The sequence below is a fragment of the Orcinus orca genome, chromosome 11 (genome assembly GCF_937001465.1).
Source record: "Orcinus orca chromosome 11, mOrcOrc1.1, whole genome shotgun sequence".
Taxonomy (NCBI): Eukaryota; Metazoa; Chordata; class Mammalia; order Artiodactyla; family Delphinidae; genus Orcinus; species Orcinus orca.
In genome coordinates this window covers 92,934,444-92,952,481 of record NC_064569.1, presented here as the reverse complement: position 1 = coordinate 92,952,481, position 18,038 = coordinate 92,934,444, and the positions used below count along the sequence as shown (strand labels likewise).

Below are 18,038 nucleotides of genomic sequence, written 5' to 3'. Positions count from 1 at the left end.
CAGAAGAGGGGGACGTCGAGGGGAGAGAGGGTCTGAGGCCACTGCAAAGAGCCCGGCTCCATCTGGGTTTGTGTTTATTCAGTACAGGCCCAGCGCCCAGCCCCTCCCCAGGGAAGTGGCTAAGCGAGGGAATAAAACAAGTCAAGGCCGCCGAGGTGAGTGTGGACTGGGGCGGGGCCAGCCTAGGGCAAGGTGAGGGTGCGCGTGAAACCCTGGTCCCAACCTCGGCAGTCCACCCGCGCCCCCTCCTGGTAGGTCTCCGGGGGGCCAGTGGAGGTGCCCACAAGGAACGGCTCCTGGACTCCCCGCCACCTCCAGCCCCTCTTCCTTTCTGCCCTCTTTCTCCTTCCTATGGCAGGTCCAGAGACCAAGCTCTCCAGCTGGCCGGGGAGGTGGGGAGGGAAGGTGGAGGGGCCAGCGTCCAGGTCCCAGGCCACGGCCCGGTGCCTTTCCTGGGCAGGTGCTGGGGTTCGCTGTGCTGGGACAGAGGAGCAGGGAGGCAGGCGCCCCAAGCCAGCAGGCCTTTATGCGCCACCCTGTTGTGCGGCAGCCCTGCCCCCACTCCCATGCTGCCGTCCTCCCACTCGCCCTACCCCCCAGATCCGCACCCCAAGGGGGCACTCAGGAGTCACACCAGCTTCCGCCCTTGTCCAGGGGCCCGGCAGCCCCTCGCACATCCCTGGACGGCTCCCCGGCTGCTGTGTCCTCCTCGTCTTCCTCCCCCTCATCCTCGCCGTCAGTGAACTCATCCTGGCTGAAGCCGTAGGCCAGCGTGGTGTGGGCCAGGTCCACCTCGATGGGGAAGACGTCGGCGTCACGCAACACTGAGTAGCAGTCGTTGTAGTACTTGGACATGGTGGACACAAAGCGTTGCAGCTGGAACACGATGTCCTGGACTGGGGCAGGAGGGCGGGCAGACGGGCGCCAGTGGGCCAGGGCTGCCTGCGCGTGGAGAAGACCCTCCCTGCCCTCCTGGGCATCCCATCATGCACCTCACTGACCCCTCGTGCCCCGGGAGGGGGCAAGGCCAGGGCTGCCCAGCCCTGCACAGAACCCAGTCCGCCTCCCAGCTCCCAGTCAGGCAGTGGAGGAGGCCTGCCAGGGTGGGGGGATGGTGGACTACACCCCAAGGAGCCCACGGGGCACGGCCAGTCCCACCCAGGCCAGGCTCCGGGAAGCTCCCATCTTGGGTCTGACTCAGAGCTCTGCCATGTGCTGGTCCTGGGAGCTCAGGTAAGTACTGTACCTCTCTGGGCCACAGTTTTCCCAGCTGTGAAATGGGGAGAGGATGGTGTAGGGGTTGCCCGAGGCAGGGTGTGGCCCGTGGGCCGGGCGCCTGCCCACAGCCCACACCCCTCACCGTGTTTCTGGTCCAGCAGCTCCATCTTCTCCAGCACGTCCTTGCGCATCTGGGAGAAGCGAGCGCGGGCCTCCTGGCGGCAGCGCAGGATCAGGCGGTACTCGTAGTTGCCTGTGCTCACGCGGTACAGGGGCTCCCCTAGAGCCTGGGGCAGGGGAAGCACGTCAGGGACCCTGGGCGGGGTGGGGAGCCTGCTCTGGAGCAGACGGGGTGGGGGCAGGGAGGCTGCAGAGCCGACCCACGGGTTCACACCCCTGCACGGCACGGCACTCTTCAAAGCTACCATGGCTCCCCATTTCTGAGGCGCCAGGACTGCTAGAAGCGCTTAGTGATAGCTTTGTTGAAAAAAACAACCTAAAACCCAAACCCTTGCCATATTAAATAAATGAATATTTAGTCCTAGATGGACCCTGATACCAAAAATATTAAAAACGGGCTTCCCTGAAGGCGCAATGGTTAAGAATCCACCGGCCAATGCAAGGGACACGGGTATGAGCCCTGGTCCAGGAGGATCCCGCATGCCGCGGAGCAACTAAGCCCGTGAGCCACAACTACTGAGCCTGCGCTCTAGAGCCCACGAGCCACAACTACTGAGCCCACACGCCACAACTACTGAAGCCCATGTGCCTAGAGCCTGTGCTCTGCAACAAGAGAAACCACTGTCATGAGAAGCAATGAAGAGTAGCCCCGCTCGCTGCAACTAGAGAAAGCCCACGCGTAACAACAAAGACCCAACACAGCCAAAAATTAATACATTAAAAAAAAAAAATTAAAACTTTTTAAAAATCTATAAAAAAAATTAAAAAGAAGTAAAACACCACCTCTCAGGAGTGAGGAAAGTCAGTTTTTCCCTGCAAGAGCCCCACAAAGTCTGGGGGGCCGCTGGTCTGGGAGTAGGCACTGGGAGTGTCCCACAGCAAGCTGGCCAGCACTCCGAGGCCCGGAGGGGCCAGGGGTGGGGGGATCACCCCAAATCTCCAGAAACAAGAGCCTGGCCAAACCCCCAGGCCTCTCCTGGGTTGGCCTGGCCCACCTGGTATCCCTGGCAGACCCAGCCCGTTCCTGGGGCTCTGTGAGGTAGGCAGGGGACGATTGTGCACCCCGAGCCTTTCCAATAGCACAGCCACGCCCCCTCCCCCTGTGGCACTCACAATGCAGCTGTATTCCTCGTCGTCCATCTCCTTCACCTTCAAGCAGTACGACTGTGGGACAGGCGAGGCCAGGTTGTCAGAGGGTCTGCACCACCTGGGTGCCCACCCTGATGTCCCCAGTTCCTCCCATGCCACGCTGTACCCCTCGGCCACCCAGAGGAGCCGGTGTGCCAGGCCTCATGGGCCCTGTGCACCCTCAGCTGGGATGGGCCGAGACGTGTCAGGCAGAGGCTGCCCCTCAGTCAGACTGGCCTTGCTCGGGAGGCTCAGGACAGGGCACTCATCTGGGAGGGCGGAAAGGGCCTGAGAGACAGCCCAGCATTTACCACACTCAAGTCCCAAGAGGTGCTCTGGGAAAAAAGGCTCCCTGGTCCAAAGAGCTTGGGAAGGCCCCTGAAGACCCGTGGTACGTCTGGGTCTACGAAAGGCTCTGACAAGTCCTCAGGCAAAGGACCTTGGCCTCTTTGATGGAGTATTTTTCCTCACCTCCTTTCACCACAGAATTATTATTTGAACATAAAACTCATTAACATCCCTTGGTACCCACTTTATAACCACTGACCTAGTCTAATCCATTGTTAAAAGTGACCAAAAGGATTCCCATGGGGTCAGAGTGCTGCAGAGTGAGGGCTCTACCCACCCCAGGCTCCCAGGGGCTCCTCTGAACAGCTGAAGCAGGGCCTAGGCTGCTGCCTGATTCCCCAGCACCTCCTAGGCCCCTGGTCCCACCTCCTCAATCAGATGTGACCGAGGCTCTGGCCCTGCCCTGCTGGCCACCGTGTAGCCGACTGAGGAGGGGCAAATCTCCAGGTGGGCTCTGACCGCAGCAGGCCAGGCCCACACCCCCGCAGAGGCTGGAGACCACTTACCAGGTACTCAAACTTCACGTCCAGGTACTTCTTGATGGTGAGGCGAGTGTCTGGGATGGCTTTGTTGAGGTACGTGTTCAGGTCCGTCAGCATCTGGAAGGGGAGGATGGGGCGGACGCTTAAGCCCCCATGGGCAGAGGGGTCAGGCTGGCCAGGGTGGCAAGGAATGGCACTGATGTGCCAATGCTTCTAGCGGACTCAGGTGTCACAGCCAAAGGCTCCTGGACAGCCTTGTCCGTTTCAAGGACGAGAAGACAGACCAGGTCACGGGCAAGCTGTAACTCCGGAGGAGCCAGGGCAGAAAAGAGCCTGGAGCTCAATGCTGAGGCCGCGGAGGAGGAGTGCCTCACACATGGTCAGCTGTGTAGGACACCAAGCCAGAGCCGGCCCCCTGGTGCTCCGAGTCCAGAACGGGACCCCTTCCGCTCGCCACTCGCCCTCCCCCATCACGTGCTGACACACACACGCTCCACGGGACCCACCGGCTTGATGGTCTTCAGCAGCCGGATGCCGAACTTCTCAATGCTGCGGTGGGCGTCGGCGAACTTCACGAAAGCCTCGCTCGCAGCTGGCTGGGGCTCCCGCACCCCAATCACGGAGAACACGTCCCCAAAGGCTGCGTGACAAGTTTGTCCTGAAGGCTGCCCCTACTTGACCCCTTAACGGAGAAGCCAGGGATTTGTTGGGGAGAAGCAAGGCGGGGGGTGTGGCAGGCTGGAGGCCAAGGTCTGCCCGAGGTCTACGTCCCAAGGGAGATGGGTCTACACCTCAAGAAAGGTGAATCTATACCCCTAAGGGAGTCGGACCTACATCCCCAAGGAACGTAGACTCCGGTGTAGACACCCGAGTCTACACCTTGAGGAAGCTGGGTCTACCTCCAAGGGAGCTGGCCCTCACTCCCCACAGCGACCAGACCATGGAGAAGGCTGGGTCAAGGTTGAAGGAGGTGAAGTTGTCTGGGGGCAGAGTACTAGTCTGGGAATCTGGGCCTTAGGTCAACTCCGCCCCTAAGGAGCTGCACGACCACTTTTTCTATCTGGGCTTTGTTTTCCCAACTGCAAAACGGGGTTAACTGTAGCTGCCCTGCCCAACTAATAACAAACTTGTAGGAAACGAGATCACGAATAAGGAAGGGCCTCGTACATTGTAAGCGGCAGTACAGATAGACGGGACAGGGCCCGGAGGAGTAACTGTGCCCCACACAAGACAAGCTGGTCTAGGGGACTTCCCTAGTGGTCCAGTGGCTGGGACTCTGCGCTTCCACTGCAGGGGGCCCAGGCTCAATCCCCGGCCGGGGAACTTAGATCCCACAAGCCGTGCGGTGCAGCCAAAAAAAAAAAAGGCTAGCTGGTCTACATGCTCCCCGCTGGCCCCATTATTGCTACACCCCAGCATCTAGACAGTGCCCAGCCCAAACCTGGCCCGAGGTCAGATGCTGCGGTGTCTGCCTGAGCATGGGCATGAGAAAGGCCCCAGGGAGGAGCTTGGCCGCACCCTCACTGTATGGGTGTAGGGGAGGTGCTGAGCCCAGAGGGTAACAAGGGTTTTTCCAGGGTCACGCAGCAGGCTTGGGGCATCCTTACCCCGGTGCGTCTGCGACAGCTCATAAAAGGCCCGTAGGAGGTTCTTGGTGTGTTCTGTCATCCCTGTGGGAGAGACCCAACCGAGGGGGCTGGGGGCACATGGTGGGGACCACACTGGCCGAGGACACGGCCTCCAAACGCCCACCCCACCCCACCCCGAGGCCCTCACTGTTCCTGGGTTTCAGACTCTTCTCGCTAGGTTTACATGTGCTATTATTTGATTTTTATGGGCATGTATTACTTTTACAATCAGAAAAAGTATGTCTTGGGCTTCCCTGGTGGCACAGTGGTTAAGAATCCGCCTGCCAATGCAGGGGACATGGGTTCAAGCCCTGGTCTGGGAAGATCCCACATGCCGCGGAGCAACTGAGCCCATGCACCACAACTACTAAGCCTGTGCTCTAGAGCCCGCGAGCCACAACTACTGAGCCCGCGTGCTACAACTACTGAAGCCCGCAAGCCTAGAGCCTGTGCTCCACAACAAGAGAAGCCACGGTGACAAGCCCGCTCACCGCAACAAAGAGTAGCCCCCGCTCGCTGCAACTAGAGAAAGCCTGCGAGCAGCAACGAAGACCCAACATAGCCAAAAATAAATTTATTAAAAAAAAAAGAAGTATGTCTTAAGATTTTTTTCCTTAAGAATATTTAATGGCCATGGTCCTAGAATTGCACAGGCTCGCACTCTGCCCTCACTGCCATCATCTTTAGAGCAGAGCTCCAGAGCTCCACCCCAGGGCAGAGCCAGTGCCAGGCACTTTCCAGACTGGGATACCCCACCCACCATGGGGCTGCCAGCCAGAGGGTGCGCCTGCCCACCTTTATACAGCTCGGCGGTCCGCTCCAGCTCCTCAAGCCTCTTGACAAGCCCATCTGTGGGGATCAGAGAGCCACAGGGTCAGGGGAGAGACCCACAGGTCACCTGAGCCAGGCTTGGGAGGGGCAATGTTGCCCCCAGAGGAGCAGCACAGGACGTGGTCCCAGGGAGGGGGACTTGGCACCTCAGGGTCAGCTGGGCTCACTGGTGCTTTACAGAGAGCCTGGCACACCCAGACAAGTGGAGGTAGGCAGGGCAGCCCTCAGGATGCTCCTGAGATAAGCGCCACCCCAGCAGGCTGGGACACAGCAAAGGGGCAGAAAGGTGAAGAGGATGCAGGTACTTCCGGAAATCAGGAGTGAAAACCAGTTGGGCCGTTCCCAAGGCCAAGCCCGCGGGTGGCTCCCCATGGCCGGCAGAAGGCAGGCCCATGGCTGGCAGTCAAGGCCCTGGGACTTCTAACAACTCCCTGCTGATGGCCGAGGAGCAAGGCAGTCAGAGACAAGCAGCAGAGACAGGACGCCTTGACAATAACTCTAAGGTAGGCTCCAAGGCAGCCCCCCCCCACTGGCCGGCTCAGAGGCGAGAGCAATCGGGGAGGGGAGAGAAACTCAGCGAGGGCTTCGAGGAGGACCTTGCACGGGAGCGGGCCCTGGTGATCATCTTCGCTGGCTTCACAGGTAGTTTACTGAGCACCCGCTGTGCGCCGGACCCCGTCAGGCCCAGGAATGACCGTGGTGAATGAAATCTGAGTTGTGCCCTCAAGGCTTATAGTCCAGCAGCAACAGTGGCCAGGCCACGACGGGCAGGGGCAGTAAGGGCTGTAAGCTGAGGGGCAGGGGCAGTTGCCTCACCTCAAGGGCTCAAAACGAGAGCAAGTGGATTGCCAGGGAGGGGGCCACATTCCAGATCGGGGTGGGTGGGACTCCCACCAGCAGCGAGTGGCACCCTCCTCCACTCCAACAGGGCTGAGGTCCACCCCCAACTCCCCACCGGGGGCACCAGCAGCAAATGCAGGGCAGGGCCCATGTCGGTGGCTTCCTTGCCCGGCACCTCCTAGACGGGGCCTGGCCTTACTGAGTGCCCTCCCCGCAGCTCAGTCCTTCCACATGAGCCTTGGAGGCAGAGACTACTTTGCTCATCTTATAGAGAAAATCGAGGGACAGAGAGGTAAAGCAACTTGCCTAAAGGCACACAGCGAGGGCTGTGCAGGCTGGGGTGCCCTCTGCCCGCCAGGCTCCTGTGCTGACCTGGGCCAGGGTTTTCAGAGTGGCAGGAGAGAAGGGGAGTAGCAGAAGCCGGGCCTGGGCCTTTCTCTGGGCAGAGAAGGCGGCTGTGTGTTGGGCTGTCAGGGAGGAAGGCCCGGGCTCTGGGGGCTGGAAGGGAGCGCCTCGGAGGTCTTCAGGAGGCTTCGGCCACTGGGCTGGCCTCCAGGCCCTGGCTCCCCAGAGCCTTGGCCCCTGGCCAGCCTGGCAGGGAAGGAGCCACGTAAGCGCCATGCTGTTGTTTTTAGCTGGGTCATGGGACATCATGACAGCTTCAATTTTAGAAACCCTATTTAAGGCTTGGGAAATTGCAAGGTCTGGGGGGAAAAACACAACAACCAGTTCTAATTTCATCCCAACGCATGGTAACTACAGTAACAGGGATTTATAGACACCAAGAAGCTGGAAATAGCAGCCGCCACTTTTGTACCCCATTTGGAACAAGCTCAGACCCCCCTCCCCTGCATCCCCGCCAATAAAGCCCAGTGTGCCCAGCTGAGCCTACAATGTACGCAGGTATTTATATCTGTCCCCGCACGTACACAGCAGAGCTGCTGCTATTTATACACTCAGGCTGGTGACAGCAGGAGCAGGACCGAGTGCTTCACTGGCCCCCTGGGGAGACAGCGCGTGTGTGTTTGTGTGTGTGCGCGCACGAATGTGCGTGTACGCGGTTTTCCCCCAGCCCTAGGCGGCAGCCACCTCCAGCCCTGGGATGCGGGCAGCAGCGCCACCTCCTGGAGAGAGGCGGGGCAGAGCGGGCAGTGTGGGAGCAGCGCAGTGCATGCTGGGGTGACAAGAGGGTACAGGGTGGAACTGGGCTGGCGTGGGGCGGTGGGGGGGGGCCTTGGCTGCGTGAGAGCAGCTGGGGGCAGTGGCGAAGGCACCAGCTTGGGGAGCTGGAGGGAGGCACCTCCCCACCATGAATCTGTCTCATCTGTGACCTGGGCCTGTGAACCCTTGCTGGGGAATGGAAGACACTGGCTGTAAGATGCCTACGCTGACTACTGTGAATGCTCTGGGAGCGGGAGAGGCCTCCAAGGATGCAGCCGGTGGGCAGCCATGGTGCCCCCGCCCCTGAGGCCTGGGCCTGAGTCCCCCGGGACCGAGGGTCAGGGGGTGGAAGGAGGGGACTCACCATTGCACAGGATGGCCCGGCTCAGGCCCAGAGCATCTGCGGTCCCCGAACTCATGTTCTCAACCAGCCGATGCTTCACCTTCTTCAACACTGGGACCAGGTGAGAAAGGGACTCAGTGAGGTAGAGTCTGGGCCCCCAGGCCATCCCCGCCCCATCGCGACTCACTGGGAGCGACACTAGGGGCAGAAAGGGCTGAACCGAGGTTTGGTGTGTGCGTGACTGTGAAGTTGGGAGGGTCCCAGTGAGGGGTTCTGGGCCCCCGCCCTGTTCACTCTCTACCTGAGGGAGGCGCTGGGAGCCTGGAAGGGTAAATATGTAAAGCGCTTAACCAAGGGCCTTGCACTCAAAGTGGCTACTGGCTACCACTGAGAGCCCAGAGCTGCCCAGGCTTGATACCAGCTGACAGGCCGACCGCGGAGAACCCCTCCTCCGGCTCTCCTCCACTTCCGGGAGCAGAGGCGCCATCAGTGACAACTGGCCTCAGGCCCCACACTCGGTTGCTGCACATGTGGTCACATAGGCGGTCCCTGGAAGGGGACTAGGACGATATGTGGTCACATAGTCGGTCCCTGGAAGGGGACTAGGACGATATGTGGGCACATAGTCGGTCCCTGGAAGGGGACTAGGACGACATGTGGTCACATAGTCGGTCCCTGGAAGGGGACTAGGACGATATGTGGGCACATAGGCGGTCCCTGGAAGGGGACTAGGACGACATGTGGTCACATAGTCGGTCCCTGGAAGGGGACTAGGACGATATGTGGGCACATAGTCGGTCCCTGGAAGGGGACTAGGACGATATGTGGGCACATAGTCGGTCCCTGGAAGGGGACTAGGACGATATGTGGTCACATAGGCGGTCCCTGGAAGGGGACTAGGACGATATGTGGGCACATACTCGGTCCCTGGAAGGGGACTAGGACGACATGTGGTCACATAGTCGGTCCCTGGAAGGGGACTAGGACGATATGTGGGCACATACTCGGTCCCTGGAAGGGGACTAGGACGACATGTGGTCACATAGTCGGTCCCTGGAAGGGGACTAGGACGATATGTGGGCACATACTCGGTCCCTGGAAGGGGACTAGGACGATATGTGGTCACATAGTCGGTCCCTGGAAGGGGACTAGGACGATATGTGGTCACATAGTCGGTCCCTGGAAGGGGACTAGGATGGGACCAGAGGGTTTTAGAGGAAGAACCTCCAGGACAGACTTGATCTGCCCTTAGCCTCTTTCCTTAAAAACCAGGAGGAGGCTGTGGCCCAAGGGTGTAGGAAAAGGGTGCTGGACCCCAGAGCCAGGAGCTCTGGGTGTGCCTTCACCCAGGGGACACAGCGTCTCTCTGGATCTCGGGCCTTGATCTGGAATGAAGTGTCTGGCCCAGAGGACCCTGAAGCTTCTGTCCCGCTCTTGAGCCTTGAAGCTTCCACAGAACCAAGGCCCAGAACCCCTAGCAGGAGGCGACATGTCCCAGGGCATGCTATGGGCAGAAGGGCTGGCTTCTGCCCCAAAGCTGAGGTCCAGTTCAGACCCTGAGGCTTTCTGGGAGCAGGTGCGCAGAAGGGGCCAGGGCTGAGGAGGGGTATGCAAGTGGGCATGAGATACCAGGCCAGGGCTGGGCTGCCCTCCCTTTCAGAAGGGTGAGGGACTGGGCCTGGTGAGCTGGAGGGCTGCCCTACGAAGGACAGCCCTAGGGCGGCAAGGTCCTCGAGGAGGCGGCTGGGGGAAGGGGGGCAAAACACAGGGCAGGGAGAAACCAGGGACAGGCTCCTGGGACCAGCTGCAGGGGGAGCGCCCCTGGGTCCTCCCAGGCCCTTTGCATCGGCTTGGTCAGAAGAGTCAGAGACCACATCCATGTGAGTGCTGACGCATGGTCGTAAGAAGGCAGAACAGGGGCTTATGGGGCCACTGGACGCCACTGCCCCAGCTCAGCTTACCAATGTCCAGGGACATGCCCTGCTTGGGGTCCGCCTGCAGCTTGTTGTAGTGGATAGTCACCTCCCCCTGGAAAAGCAGGACGAGCAGAGTGGTGACGGAGTCCCCCGGACCCCAAGCCCCTTCCCGGGAGAGGCCTGTTTTCACTGGAGTTTGTGGTCATGAAAAAATCCTGAGCCCTGGAAAAAGGTCCCTCCTTCTCTCACCACCCGCCAGGCCCTGGAGAATCAGCAGGGACAGGGGCAGACAAGGTCCCTGTTGACACTGAGCTCGCAGCCTGGCGATCTCTGATGTCCTGTGCCCCTGCCACCCCCATGCCACGGCCACACTCAAAGCTCTGAGACATCATTCTTCCTGACACGCAGAGGATCTTCTCCCGCGCTCTAAACCATCCCCATCCTCCCTCCATTCGCTCCACAAACTGTCCCAGCACATTCTCTGTGCCTGGTGCGGGGATGGAGGAAGCAGGTGCAGGGGCAGGCCCAGCCCCCAAGGGCCTGAGGCCAGCAAGGGAGGCCGATGCAATTCAGGGAAATTACATGAATTGCAGTCTAGTGACTGGAAGAGAGGTGGCGCTCCTCCCGAGAAGCCTCCCCTGACCACGTCACTCTCTCTCGTTCTCGAAATCCTAAGACCTCTGAACTTGGGACAGAATCCATTCAAATGCAAAATGCACAGGATTTCAAAATGCACAGGATTTCAAAATGCACAGGATTTCAAGATTGCCTCCTAAGTGACCCCATGCAGTGAATCAGGCGTAGATGCAAAAGGCTCTCGGGCTGCAGCACAGTGTGTGGAGAGCAGCTGTGGGGAAAGGAAGGAGCGCTGCGGCAGCAGTCAGACCTGGGCTCTGGTCCAGCTGTGCGACCACGAGCAAATCCTTCCCCCCACTCTGGGCACCAGTAAAGTAGGGGCCGTATCTCTGCGTGGCACCCAGACGTGGGAGCTGCGGAGTCCCTGCGCAATGGCATGGCTGTGCTCACACACTGAAAGCTCCTGTTCTCGTGGGCAACGTGAGCGGCTGGCGCGACACAGGCCTGGGAGGACGAGGAGGGTTCTGCTGAGTAGGGATGAGGGAGGGGATCCAGAGGGGGCACATGCACCCCACTTCTGTACCAGAATGAAACACGGTACAGAGGACACGGAGGACGGATGGGAGGTGAGGAGAGGTTTGGATGGATGGGGTGAGGGAGCTCAAACTCTCGGCCAAGCTCAACACACAGCTGGGACGCTTGACCCTCAGACTTTTAAGTCATCCTGTGGCTTTGCACCTCCTTCACTGTTTTGGTTTCCCAAGAGCTACTAGCAGCAAAAATCTCTAGGAAATGACAAAAGGGCTGCATGCTTCCAGGACTGGCCAGAATGCTCCCTGCCATTCAGGGAGAGAGGGGCCCTGTGGGGAGAGGCCTTGGCCTGGAGCAGCGGGGGCAGGGAGGGGGAAGCCGGGAACAGGCAGAGTGCAGTGTGATCTGCAGAACAGGAGACCATCCGCTGGACCAGGAGCTGCCCCAGGGCCCAGGGGACTGAAAGTTCCTACAGGGACGGGGGTTGTAGGGAGGGGCCCCTCTTTCCCTCTTACAACTTCCTGGGCCCAGCATGGCCCAGTGGACATTTACTGGATGTCTACTGACCCAGGTAGCTTCACCTCAGACTTCCAGCTTCGGCTCCAGCCCTGACTGGGGACACACTGGCCCGCCCTGAGGAGTGATTCCGTCTGACAGCTCCCCTGGGAGCTCGAGGACGGGGACCTTTCAGTCCTGGTGCCCACTCTCTCACCAAGGCCCAGCACAAGTCCTGGATCATAAATAGTATCTACTGAATGAACACGGAGCCGGGATGTGACCCAGACCCTGCTGCACTGAGGAGGGAGCTGTGAAAGGGCCAGTCCCCCCTTCCAGGCCCTCGGGCAGGCTGGAGGTCCCGCAGCAGCCCTTACCTTCACCTCCTGAATCATCTTGGCCACCTCCACCTTAGTTTTTCCTTTGATTGACCTGCCATTGACCCCGGTGATCTCATCGCCAGCTGCCACGGTGCCGTCCAGCGCGGCTGGGGTGTTGTCAAACACCTGTGGGTGCATAAGGGGGGGTGGGTGGGGGAGAAAAGGAAAGCTGGGAAGAAACCTGGTGGGGGACAGTCATTCCCTCCACTCCAACCGGCACCCGGCTCCGTCCTGGTCTCTGCCCTCTATCCCTTAAGTGGTGCTGGAGAAGGGCAAGGGGAGGCAGCACCCTAACAGCCAGAAACGAGTGACCCACATTCTTGGGGGAGGGGAAGGGGGACTGGAGGTAAATGCGACTGATGAGACTTTCCTCTTCTGGTATCAAATACACAAAACCTTACACGACCACAGGAGTGTTTGCTCCTCCCAAGCCATTTCTTGAGATTTTTTTCCAACAACACTGCACTGAGCTGACTCAGAGCCTCAACGCACCACTTACCAGTTCCTGCACTTCATCTCTGTCTCCAAGGAGCAAGGGCCCCGCCACACGTGTGAGCCCCTTCTCCCAAGATGACCCCTAACACAGGGTCTGCACTCACTGGCTGAGTGCAGCTGAATGTGTCTGTTAAAGGACAGACGTATGGGGGACGCTCGGGGCGAGGGGCGAGCAGGCTACACAAGTGTATGCAGAGACGGACCCAATAATACAAAAGTCACATCAGGCAAAAACCACCAGGAGAGACGCCAAAATTATTAGCTGTCTCCCCTATACCTTATCTTTAGTTTCCAAGTTTTCTATGCAAAGCACGTAGAAAGAATATTTCATGATGTTTCATATACGTTAATATTATAAGAAAAAAATGAAATAATTAAGACAAATGTTTCTTTCTGCTACCTTCCAGAATCACAATAAAAACATCACAATTATTTGAAAAAGAATGGTAAAGGAGATCACAACAATAAAAGATATACAGCCATTTCCGGAAGATGGAACAGTGGGGATCCAAGGGCCTGCAGAGGGGGTTGATGAAAGAGAGCTAGTCTTTGCTGGAAACTGCCGGCAGGCCAGGAAACAGACCTCTGGAAACATCCGTAGGTGGGTGGAAGGCAAGGCAGAAAGTAGGGGGACAGACTCAACTCCAGGCTCCCTCCCAACCGACACAACCCTCCACGACCCCTTCTCTAGGGAACACGGAGGACACGGAACGCCACCACCTCAGCGCCGGCCACTGGCCTCCCTGCCCACATCCTGCTGGAGCTTCAGCAGCAGACGTTTCCCAGACCGTTGCGGGTTTTGGCAGACGATCTGCAATGAAGCCTCTGGGCCCCCCGAAGCAGCCGCAGGGATTAAGGCGGGGGGGGCGGGCAGGGACCAGCATTTCTAGAGTCTTCAGGCAGTGCCATCTGGTACAGCAGGAGAGCACGCGGATGCTTTGGGGCCTGTCAGATCTGCTTTCTAACTTGGCCTCTACCACTCAGCCAGCTAGGGACCTGGGCCAGGAGCCTGGGTCTGCTCACCTACAAAACCACACGAGGGCTTCCCTCGTGACGCAGTGGTTAAGAATCCCCCTGCCAATGCAGGGCACACGGGTTCGAGCCCTGCTCCGGGAAGATCCCACATGCTGCAGAGCAACTAAGCCCGTGTGCCACAACGACTGAGCCCACGTGCCACAACTACTGAAGCTGGCACGCCTAGAGCCCGTGCTCCGCAACAAGAGAAGTCACCGCAATGAGAGGCCCGTGCACCACAAGGAAGAGTAGCCCCCACTCGCCGCAACTAGAGAAAGCCCATGTGCAGCAGCGAAGACCAAACAGAGCCAAAAATAAATAAGTAAATAAATAAATTTATTTTAAAAATAATAATAATAATAAACTATACGGGAGGATGTGCAGAGGTCATATGCAAACACTATGTCATTTAAAAAGAAAGACAAAAAAACAGCATGTTACTATGCTCCGAGCTCTCTGAGGGCAGGGTCTCCATTTTCTTGCTTTCTTATCTCTAGTGGCTACGAAAGAGCCTGGCCAGGCCCTCAGAAAATATTTCCCGAACATAATATCTGTTGCACTGATACTGATTTAACCAAAATTGACACAATAACTATGTTGGGAAGATAGATAGATAGGTTTTGGAAGAAAGCTAAATTTTTAGCTCTTAGACTGAGAGAAGCTGACAGATGTTTATAAGCAATAGACCAAAAACTAACAGGCTAAGCATCTTACTAAGAAAAATGGGACCTCATACCTGAATCAACAGCTAAAAGGGTGGGAAGCGGCGTTGCTGCCGGGATTGGGGTGGGGGAAGGGCGGTGAGAAGGCGGCGAGCAGAGGGCATTGCTTATTTGACACTAGCCTTTTAGTACTCTTGACTTGTTCAAAGCAAGTCAGATAGCCTTTGATTAAAAATAAAATTGACTTTTGAAAAAAATCAATTCTATTATTTTATAATCACAGTTCATATTAAGAACAAACCTGGCCCCCCACAGGTGGTGAGGGGGAGGTGGCAGGGGAGGCTGAGCAGGGAGATGGCAAGGAGGCCAGGCCTGGGGGAGGCCTCCCTAACACCTCCTGGGCCAGAGGAAGCCACAGCGCTCATAAAGGCCACACCCTAAGCAGGCAAGACCAGATCCAGGGAATCTCCATCTTCTAGGCCTTAGAAGTGACTCTTTTGCAAGATCCTCAGAGAAACTGCAGTTTCCCATCTGCCACCAATGGCTACATAGCTGAGAAGGTTAAAACATAGCTGGAATCCAGGTCAAGTTTATGTCTGAGGGGGGCAAGCTTCCTTCCAAGGCTACAGAAAGATCACTGACTCTGACCAGCCACATAATAAATGAGGCCCGTCCCCATTCCTGCGTCACAGCTGACAGAATATCACCAGGGCAGCCCTTCTTATAAGGACCACAGAATTGTTCAGTATCACTGGCAGATCATCTGGGAAAGTGAACTGTCATAAAAATAATCGCAGCTGCTATCGAGGGAGTGCTGCTTAAGGGCCGGACATTGTGTGATGTCATTTTGTTTAATCTTCACAACAACCCAAAGATGCCCAGATCTACATATTTTATATCCCCATTTTCCAGGTGAGGAAACTGAGGCCCAGAGAGCTTAAGTAACTAGTTAATAAGCAGGGAAGCTTGCACTTGGACTCAGGCCATTATTATTTCATAGTCTTAGTCTTTCCATTATGCTTCACTTGTGTTAGTACCAAAGGCTGATGATTTTATTAATTCACTGATGACATTTTTATTGAAGGTCTGCTATTTGCCAGGCATTGTACAAGGTGCTGACTGCAGTGAAAAAGCAAACTGGGATCCTGACCTCAGTGCAAAGAGTCTGGAAAAGAAGTTAGATACAGAACTAATGAGCAAATCCATGAGTACAGATGGTGATAAGTGCTGAGAAGGAAAAGAACAGACTGAAATGATAGAGGAAAACAAGGGCGGACCTACTGACAGTGGGTGTTCGGGGAAGCCCCTCTGAAGAGAATGAGGAGTCAGCTGTGCAGAGGGGAGAAATGAACCTTTGTCACGCCCAAGTAGGGAGGTGGCTCGCCCCCTCCAGCACCTCCCTTCCACCTCCAAAGCACTCAATACCTGGACAATATACAGGCAGGGACAGTACTGGGCTCCTCCTCCAATGCTGATCCCAATCAGGTTCTGAGCATCCTTCTGCAAGGTCACCTTCCCAGGTACGGTAGGGATTCCGCTGGAGAGAGAAGCACGTGCAGCTGAGTCCCCTGGAGAAAGGATGACTGGAGGGGACGGGGACAGACAGACCTTCTAAAACTCCCAAGAGCCTCCAAGTGCTGCACAGCCTTTTCTCTTTCTCACTTGGCCAAAAAGACAGCACTTTGTGCTGGAACGTCACAGAGCTCTTGGAGCCATGCTGATGGGGGATCAATCCCAATTCAGCCATTTATCAGCTGTGGGACTTGGGTAAGTAAGTCACCCTCTCTGCATCTCAGTTTCCTCATCCATAAAGTGGTATGGATTAAAAATGGCCACTTTACCAAAGTTCTTGGAAGAAAGTACATGGAAGGCACTTAAATACCACCCCAGCCCAGAGCAGGCACTCCGTAAAAATAGGTCCCCCTTCCCTTTCCTTCATTCTCTCTCTAAGATTTGAGTCAGACTCTATCCTTGTCACCTTCTCAGGCACATATGGAACATAACAGCCACCTCCTCCAGGAAGCCTTCTCCTGTTAAGCGATCCATCGCCCATCTGTCAATTGCTGTACTCAATTACCTCTCAGTTTTCACTATACATTAGCACTGATTTATGTTTTGTGGTAAATATTCTCATTTATTCTCTTATTCACTTGATAAACATTTGCTAACAACCTATTGATGCTGAGCACCGTACTAAGTGCTGAGGACACAGAAAGGCATTGGACCCAGTCCCCGCTCTGCGGGAGTATATATTCTATTAAGGAAACTAACTTAATTTTTGAAAATCTGCCCCACTGATCATCTATGCTGGGGAGGAAAGTATGTTTATGATATTCCTGTTCATCCTTCAAAATGTGGCTCAACTGTCACCTCCTCTATGAAGCCTTCCCTGAACACCCCAGAAAAGGCACTGCTTGGCCTGCTCGGTTCTCCTCGTGTAGCCAGGTCACTCTCCATTAGCACCCTTATGGCCCTGAACTGTATTTATCCATCAATGTGTCCACAGCCCCCTACAGATGGTGAGCTCCTGGAAGGGCAGGATTCATTTCTGCTACAGTACGAGACCTAATCTTCTGCTGAGAAGCAAGGTCTGTGGAACTGGTAAGTCCAGGCACCTGAGAGACCTGGGGCTCCTGCACTAGTGGGACTTGGGGTAACAACATACTCACAGTTTATCCTCCTCGATGTCATAATCCAAGTCTGCAAACATGGTTCCGAGAGTTTCAGTGTGCTGGCTAATTGCCCAGCTCGGCAGGGGAATGGGGAACTGGATCCGGGAAAGAAAAGAGCTTAGAGCTTAGGGAACCAGTGCCTAAATGCCAACCCCAACCCCGGCGATCTGGGAGAGTCGGGCCCTCCCACTCCCCTCCGGACGATGGGGGTAGTCCCCGGGGTGGGGGGTGGGTAGGTGATTCTTACTAGGTACAGGGGGGAACTCCAGGCCAGGGCGGAGCCTCAGATTCCAGAGCCCGCCCCACGGGTCTCCAGGCCCTTGGGAGCTCGCCTCTGTCGCTCACCGGAAGCGTCAGTACCACAGCCGGGTCCGGGCCAGGCTGGCACCTGAACCCACCTGCCGTTCCACCTGTCGGCGGCCGCGACTGTCGCGTCACTTCCGGGGGGACGCGGAAGTCCCGTCTTCCCGCACTGGATATTTGCCTGGGTCCCTACAGGCAACCCTTCCCTCCCTGCCTCCCGGGGTTCCCAGAACGAGGAAGGAGAACAAGTATTGACGGAAGGTCCCCTTTAGCATGAAAAAGCGGAAAGAGAGGAAACGTCCGGACGGGCCGACGGCGCTCAACCCCGCCCCTTGCCCTGTGGCCGCCGCCATCTTGGTAAGGTCAGGGTTCTTCCCAGCTTCCTCAGCGGGACGCCGGGGGACCAAGCCGCCTGGTTGGTTACCGTGGCAACGGAAGCATCCTTAGGCGGGGAGACCTCCAGAGAAGTTCAGTGGACTACAAACCCCGACACTTTCCCTTTCACATTTTCAGCACCCCGTCCTAGGGTGCCGTCACTCCTCTACTAGAATGACAGTGTCCGAGCTGGAAGGATACTTCGAGATGCCAGCCTAATAGGAGTTTTGCAGGCCAGGAAACTAAGCGCCAGAGAGGGGAAGAGAGTCCAGAGCCACTCACAGTTAATATAAGATCCAGATCTCGACCCTGAGACTCCTGCCACCTAGTTCAGTGCCCGTCTTAACACCTGCACACCTGTGGTCAGCGGCTCTGCTATTGACAGATTGGATTCCCTTCCCTTTCCTTTACGAGCCTCCTTTCTCCCAATGCAAACTAAGAGCACTGAGGCAGATGCTTT

The 18,038-nt window shown here is 56.9% G+C and overlaps 1 protein-coding gene across 11 annotated transcripts; it reads right to left on the bottom strand.

Moving 5' to 3' along the window:
* Window positions 1-57: 57 nt before the first annotated feature.
* PICK1 (protein interacting with PRKCA 1) lies at window positions 58-17,488 on the bottom strand. 11 transcript variants are annotated; one of them, XM_049694968.1, is made up of 14 exons: window positions 17,246-17,488; window positions 16,898-16,995; window positions 15,654-15,811; window positions 12,055-12,183; window positions 10,857-10,922; window positions 10,121-10,187; window positions 8,181-8,270; window positions 5,780-5,833; window positions 4,964-5,026; window positions 3,863-3,996; window positions 3,381-3,473; window positions 2,512-2,562; window positions 1,361-1,505; window positions 58-896 (listed from the first exon to the last, which is right to left on the bottom strand). In XM_049694968.1, exons 2-14 carry the CDS (start codon window positions 16,917-16,919, stop codon window positions 622-624), a joined length of 1,347 nt encoding a protein of 448 aa, XP_049550925.1. In that variant the 5' UTR covers window positions 16,920-16,995; window positions 17,246-17,488; the 3' UTR covers window positions 58-621. The 11 variants fall into 11 exon arrangements, with proteins under 11 accessions (XP_049550925.1, XP_049550926.1, XP_049550928.1 ...); XM_049694969.1 differs by having other exon boundaries at window positions 17,299-17,488; XM_049694971.1 differs by having other exon boundaries at window positions 15,654-15,765; window positions 17,246-17,476.
* Between the last annotated feature and the right edge of the window lie 550 nt (window positions 17,489-18,038).

Excerpts from the sequence above, each read along its gene's own strand:
- PICK1 (XM_049694968.1), bottom strand. The coding sequence starts at position 16,919 with ATGACATCGAGGAGGATAAACT. Across the intron at positions 12,184-15,653 it reads CCTGCCTGTATATTGTCCAG|GTGTTTGACAACACCCCAGC; the intron begins GTATTGAGTGCT and ends ATGCACCCACAG. Across the intron at positions 8,271-10,120 it reads GGGCATGTCCCTGGACATTG|TGTTGAAGAAGGTGAAGCAT; the intron begins GTAAGCTGAGCT and ends ACCTGGTCCCAG.